We start from the raw sequence: 7,376 nt of genomic DNA on the forward strand, positions 1-7,376 counted from the left end.
CCTCTAGGTCAGGTCAGTTGGTGGAAATGCCCTACAGCTAAACGGGGAGGGGATGGGGGTGTAACGACACAGGTAAGCAGCTTTTACAAGGATTCTGGCAGTTCCATGCTTTCCCTCCTGGCCAGAGATCTCTCAGTCCTCCTGTTGTACCAAAAGAGTTTTGCACCTTCACCAACCCCACCCCACCCTCCTAGGGATGGCTGGTAAGACCAGGCCTAGCTTATTGAATCCCACGCTTGTACTGCTTCGTCTCATGCTTTTATTACCCAGCCAGTGAGAACTCTCCATTGCCCTGTTTGTGGTACATCTGGGATCTCTCTAGCTCTGAGCAGCCGTTCCCACAAGAAACAAAAACACTGGTTAGGTTATGTACACATAATCTCCCTCTGGACACTGAATTCCTGGTCAGAGAGGGCTCTCACAATTTTCCTGGGAGTGCTGCTGAGAGGTTCACGTGGCCAAGGCAAGTGTTAAGGTCCCTTTGACAAACTGGAACTAAAAGGACACTAAAGAGCATGGCCCAAGCCTGGTAAAGCCCTCATTCCTAGTGAAGGAAAGTGGGGACATGCAAGAGACTGGCCCGATACCTGTTGGCAAAGGGCTTCAGTCCCAGCTGGCTCAGAAGAACAGAGAACCCTAGAAAGGCAGAGATCCAGTCTCTTCCCCAATCAGGCACCCTCACAACCTATGCCCCACTCCTCTTCCCCAACAGACTTGTTTCTCAAGTCAGTGCAAAGGAAGAGAGCACAGACTGAGAAACAGTTTAGAGTCCTTTTAGTTCCCGGCCACAGGGAAGGTCTCCAGGCAAGTGGCTTTTTCCTGAAGTAACAGATAAGGGAATAATGTTTTCTGGAGCCCAAGAATTGTCCATTTGCGCCCAACACCCATTGTAAACAGGGGTAGCATTATAGGCCTTTGCTTCTCCCCACTGGATGAGCAAAATTACTTGGAGCTATAGACAAAAATGTCATCTCATCCCTACAACATCCAATTTAAAGAAAGATGGAAGCAATCCTGGCTGGTGTGGCTCAATGTACTGAGTGCCAGCCTGCAAACCAAATGGTCACCGATTTGATTCCCAGTCAGGGCACATTCCTGTGTTGTGGTCCAGGTCAGGTCCCCAGTGTGGGGCACACAAGAGGCAACCACATATTGATGCTTCTCTCCTTCTCTTTGTCTAAAATAAAATCTTTTTAAAAATCTTAAGCAACCTAGAAAATAAGTCAAAGGGCCACAAATCCCGAATCCTACAAGCCCATGGAGCTAGCTCCTTCATACTGAAGAGTACCAAGGCCAAAAGTATTTATACAAGAGTCCTTGTGCCTGCAGGAGCCATGGCTGGTTCCAGCTGCGGTCTTCACTGATTTGAGTAATTGCACACCCAAGTGAGTCAAGCACTGTTCTAGGCTAAGAGCTATAATGGTGAGCTGAAAACTCATGAGAGAAGTAGGCTGTCACAATTCAGTTTAGTTCTCAGATGCTCCTTCTCCCTGTTGAAAGGACACAGGCTGCTAACCCATGGACAAACTAGGACAGTTTGGTTTCCAAACTGGCAAGAGCTGAACCAGAAAATCTGTGAAGACTTTAAGAGGCCAGGGTCCATGTGCTCAGAACTACTTTATGGAGAGACCGTATCTGCTCCTAGGGTGAGCCTGGTCCTTGTGAACTAAGGTCTTGAGGCCTATTCCCCCATGTTTCAGGGCCACTTAGCTGAGTCCTCATGAAAATAAAATGGCGAAACCCAAATAAAAACCTTACTTTCTGTTTAATTCATTTGCCAAACAAACACAGTGAAAACTTTAGTCTAACTAATTGTACAGAAAATAGAATTTGTAACCAGTAGCAAACATAACAAGATAAACCTAAGTCCCTGGCAAGCTGGATTTCCATCAGCATGTCACCTCAATCCCTTTGTAGGTGACCTCCTGGGGAGGGAGGTCCTAGGAGGCAGAGGCACAGATCTGCCAGTCCCCATCAGAATCACAGGCTGCACCTGGGGGAGAAAAGCATGAAAAGGAGAACTGATGTCACTTGGCTCCCTTATCACTACACACAGAAGAATGTCCACAGTGATTGCTGGCCAATGTCAAGGTGTTGTCTTCCCAAACCCACAGTCCTTGGGCATCCCACCTGCAGCCCTGGAGGATAAGTTTCAAGTTCAGCGGTTCCTAAGCCTCTGCTTAACCAGAACCTGCAAGATACACTGGGGATGAGGTGAGGGAGCAGACAAAGTCATAACTGCTGGTGTCACCAGTGCAGAGTCCGAGGTTCCAGACATCAGGAGTAAATGAGGGTGCCAGATAACCAGCAACAGTCCAGCTGCCCTAAAGCCTCAGTACAGTCAACCAGTGTTCCAGGAGAATAGGGTAGTTAGCAAAAGCGGCCTGCAGGCTTCCTAGATTGGCAGGGGCCGGCGATTCCCACAGGCCACAGGAGAACCTGTTCACATTCCGTGCTTCTTACGGATGACGGCCATGGCCAGCAGTCGATCTTTCTCGCGGAGCTCTTCCCGCAGCTTGGCCTCGGTGAGACGCAGGTGGCGGATGCTGCCCTTCATCTCCTTCATTTTCACCTCCATCAGTGCCAGGATGTCCCGCTGCTCGTTCAGCTTGCGCAGGAGCTCCTCCTCCGTGGTGCCTGACGACAACGAGTACGAGTGGTCGGAACCACTATCAGGGAAGCCCTCTTCCCCGACTACCACCAACTGGGGGCCCATAGGGCACTCGGCGGCCTCCAGCCCTGCGGTGGCAGCCTCTAGCTCCGACGCGGCGGCTGCGGCGGCTGCACCCTCTGCGGCCGCGAATTCCACTTGCACCGTCAGATCGATGGGCTTCACATCTTCTCCGGTGGGAGTAGTAGGCGCCGGCGGTACGGATCCAGGAGCCTGGCTGCTGTCTACAGCGGCCTGAAGCGTGAGGAGCACAGCCGCAGACGCAGACACCAGATTCGGCTGCAGCTGGGCGAGCTGGGCGGTCTGGGCAGTGGAGGCTGACTGAGGCGGAGGCGGCGGCGGCGGCTGCTGCTGTTGTTGCTGCTGCTGTTGTCGCTGCTGCCGCTGCCTGCGGCGGGCGGCTGCGGCCCCAGCGGGTCTGCGCGCTACCTTACGCTCATTAACGCCGCGCAGCGGAAAGATGGTAGGGACGCGCACCGCGTAGGTCTTGCGGCCGCCCTGGAAGTGTACGCTGCAGAGACGGTGACCCGTGGTGGGCTGGAAGGTGGAGAAGCATCCACTGACGCCAGCGCGAGACACATTCTTCAGCCAGAGGCGCCGCAACTCAGCGTCCTTGGGAAACGTGTAGAAGTGCAGCGCCTTGTCCCGATGCGAGTTGTTGTAGCAGCCCGGCACGCAGCACGTAAAGCCAGGCATGGCTGCGCCGCGCGGCCCGGCCCACCCGCCTCCTGAGCCCTTCGACGGCCCGGTCGTCCACCGCCGTCCGCTCGCCCCTCGACGGGAGGCGCCGCACGAGGCCTTAGCGGCTTACCACTAGTTTCGCCCGGCGCAGCAGCCTGACCTGGAGCCCCGTGCCCAGAATAAGCTTCCCGCCGGCCCGCGCCGCGCAGCCAGCCAGGCCGCCCGCCTGCGCTCGGGAGTCGGCCCCGGGGACGCCGTGAAGGACCGCCTGGGAAGGAGGACTACGCCCCCCACAATGCACCGCGCCAGAGGCCGCTCACTTCCGGAGTGGGGGTATGCTTATTCCGGCCGCTTTTTAGGGCACCGCAATAGCCCACGCAGAGCAGATTCTTTGCCTGACATGGTTCATCCGGATGGACTAAAGAGTCGTTTTGGGTTGGAACTCTGTCCCCTTGACCGCGCTTTAAAAAGACCCGAAATCCTGGTGGGGGGTTGGGCGGCGCGCGTTCCTCCGGTGCGCAAGCGCCTTGGGAATACGCCTCCCGGAAACTACAGGTCCCGTAATGCCCTGCGCTGAACTCGGCTGCTATGGCCTGGAGCGCCGCCTAAGGGAGCGTCTGGGTTATTGCTAACTAGGATTTGGGCGGTGGTACTGCATTCCTGTGGGAGCAGTGTCTGGCGACCTGGGCCTCAGTACCCATAACGACATTATGATCCTTTTTCATTTCGTTGGGGACTTTCTCCATACTCAGTCACTGCTTGCGTTGACTTACGTTCTTACTGACCCAAACATCGTGACCAGCAGGCGCTTACTGTGTGCCGGGCACAGTGCCAGGAGTTTGGAACCTTTCAGGAACCAGACCCATTATGCCCGACTACCTACAGGGATGAGGACCCGACTTTTGGATAATAGATATGAATGCACGCGACTGAATGTTTAATCATAGAAGTAAATGCTCCGCAGGAATGAACTAGACAGAGGAGAAAAATGGGAAGTGGAGGCCCAGGAAGAAAAAAACGAGGAAAACTTGGGGGGGGGGGGGTAGCTAGTTCTTGCGCCAGAAACCAGCCCATAAAAGCAAGAAAAAGCGAGGCTCCGCTCTTAAAGTGCTTAAAAGGGGGCGGCCGAGGTAGGAGAAGCCGCCGAAAGGTAGCAAACTGAGCCATGTTAAAAAATGGGATTTTAATCTGCAGGCTGTTAAGTGTTAAACAAGAAGATGGACAGGAGTTTAACAAGAAACTTCCCTCCTCCCTCGACTTCTATTGGGAAAATGTTCTAAAGGGCAAGAGAAGCTGTGGAAAAAACGGGAGGCCAGGCAGTCGTCCTGGGGAAATTACCTACAAGCTAATCCTCCTTTGCTGAGTTCCCCCTTTGTCCTAGTTCTTGCTCTTCACCTTTCTCCTGACTTTTCCTCCTCGTTTTTGTTTTTTTTTTTTTTCTCTCCTGATTACAGACCAGGGATATGAAATTGAAGCCTAGTATATACTTGTAATTATTTGATAGAAAACAAAATAGATTGGGCATTTAAAAGCTCGTAGAAGAAAATAACATTCCAAGCTAACTTTTTAATTTTTTAGTTTCTTGTTCTTTATTATGAAAAGAATCCATACCTAAAATGTAGAAAAATACAGGACAATGGGGGTAAAATGGGTTTCACAGACCCATTACTGGAGAATGTCCCATCACTCCTGGCCTATGAAGCTGATATCCCCAGCTTAAATCCCTTCAAATTCAGAAATGCATCCTCTGGTATGTGAAGCCCAAGTGAAAGATGTGCATTCATTTGTCCAGTAATAAAAATATGAATATACACTTTGTTATGGTGAAATGTTTATAAAATGTGTGTAGTAGAGATAAAATTCAGCAAAAGTTTATTGCATATGTTATGTATTTTCAGTGTCATACAGTTACTGATACGGTTCTACTCCTACCTGTCTCAAGGCCTACCTTGCTCAAAAAATACTGGTGAGAGGACAAATGGTTATAATTTCTTTATACACACAACATTGAAGATTATGCTTGATAAAAAACTCTACTTTCTAGAACATAAAATCACCTCTTATCTACACTTAATCTCTGCACTCAAAACAGAAATGTATAGCTTTCTCTCCACCCCATTGCCCTTCCTACCCTTTATCTTGTCACCTCTGAGAAAGGGAAAAACCTGTCACCGGTCTCCCTACTTCCAGTCTTGCCTCTCCCACATTTTTGTCTATGTGGCTGCCAAAGAAAATATGATTATGTAATCTCTGTTTAAATCTTGCCAGTGGCCTATTGCATTTATAGTAATGTCCAAAGTTCTTTCCAGAGCCCATGAGACCTTACACGGTCTGGCCCTTGGCAATCTCTTACTCCTCCTTGCCACATTTCATGAGCCCAGTATTTTTTTTTAAACAAGTAATAAAAATAAAGTTTAATCAATTATGTAGATGCATGGAATAATCCTGTGCAAAAAGTAACTTCAGTCCATGTCTCAAATTGTTTGAAAGATTTTTTTCTTCATCTTATCTAGTTCAAGGCTTTACAATAAATAAGTAAATAGAAAAAAATAAGTAAATTATTTCCATGGTGACCATGGAAATGTGCCTGCAAAGGGCTAGCAACTTCAGTGAGATAACACAGAGGTCAGATCTCAATGACAAGAAATACTGAGTGGCTCAGTGGATTGAGTGCTGGGGGCGTCGATTCCCAGTCAGGGCTTATGCCTGGGTTGTGGACCAGGTCTCCAGTTGCAGGTGTGCAAGAGGCGACCACACATTGATGTATCTCGCTGTCTCCTTCTCCCTCCCCTCCCCTTTCTCTAAAAATAAATACAATCTTTAAAAAATGAAATATTGATGTGCTTTTTCTCTGCAATTCTCTTACTTTGAGAAGCAAAAATCTAATTTTTTTATTGATTTAATTTCATAGACAGGGAGAGGATGGAAGAGAGAAACACCGATTTGTAGTTCCACTTATTTATGTATTCATTGGTTGATGTATGTGCCCTGACTCGGGGGGGTGGAACTTCAAATCTTGGTGTATTGGGATGCTCTAACCAACTGAGCTACCTGGTCAGGGCTAGAATCTAATTTTTTTTCTTTGCCTTATTTTTTAACTCAAGCAAAATATGTCCATGAATATTCAAGTAACTCGATTACACCTGATTTTAGAGCAAAAAAGAGAACATGTTGGGAGGCTCAGAACTCAAATTCTACATCAGATCCCACGAACATTTAAGGTGGGAGGGGGCGTCAGTTGGTGAAAAATATGGCAATAGAGTCTCCAGCATTAACACAACTTTTGAGAGGGGAATTCATCTCAAAATTGCACTTATTCTGATGAATCACACACAGCCCACTAGCCTCCAGGCCTTGCAAACTGGTCTCTTGATAACAAGCCTACACAGTGGTCTACACAACTGCGAATCTGGCCAAATTACCTGTAGGATAAGATTATTTTTCCCTCCCCCAAGCGAGTTTTTTCACCTTCAGAGAGCCAGAAGGGAATGAGAGGCATTAATAGTGATTATCAAGGGGGATAGAGAGGGGGACAAAGATGGGGGAGGAGGAATCGGGGACATCTGTAATAGTGCCAACAATAAAAAAAATAATAAAGTAAGCCCTGACCTTTGTGGCTCAGGTGGTTGGGAATCATCCTGCAAACCAAAAGGTCCCTGCTTTGATTCCTGGCATATATGCCTAGGTTGCAGTTCGGTTCGGGCTGGGGACCTATGAGAGGCAACCCATCAATGTCTCTCTCTCTCACACATTGATGTTTCTCTCTCCCTTCCCCTCTCTCTAAAAGTAAATAAAACCTTCAAAAGAAGTTTATAAAAAAATAATAGGTTTTGTTTTATTTATTTGTTTTTAGAGAGGGGAAGGGAAGGAGAAAGAGTGGGTGAGAAACATCAATGTGGTTGCCTTTCATGTGTCCCCTACTGGGGACCTGGCCTGCAACCCAGGCATGTGCCCTGACTGAAAATCGAACCAACAACCCTTTGCTTCACAGGCCCGTGCTCAATCCACTGAGCTACACCAGCCA

At 48.9% G+C, this 7,376-nt stretch overlaps 1 protein-coding gene across 1 annotated transcript; it reads right to left on the minus strand.

The window, feature by feature from the left end:
• Positions 1-1,746: 1,746 nt before the first annotated feature.
• Positions 1,747-3,637, minus strand: THAP11 (THAP domain containing 11). The gene has a single exon (XM_037162725.2). It carries the CDS (start codon positions 3,365-3,367, stop codon positions 2,444-2,446), a length of 924 nt encoding a protein of 307 aa, XP_037018620.2. The 5' UTR covers positions 3,368-3,637; the 3' UTR covers positions 1,747-2,443.
• Between the last annotated feature and the right edge of the window lie 3,739 nt (positions 3,638-7,376).

Source organism: Artibeus jamaicensis, unplaced genomic scaffold, assembly GCF_021234435.1.
Source record: "Artibeus jamaicensis isolate MK-2021 breed Jamaican fruit bat unplaced genomic scaffold, CSHL_Jam_final contig_464, whole genome shotgun sequence".
In the NCBI taxonomy this organism is placed as follows: Eukaryota; Metazoa; Chordata; class Mammalia; order Chiroptera; family Phyllostomidae; genus Artibeus; species Artibeus jamaicensis.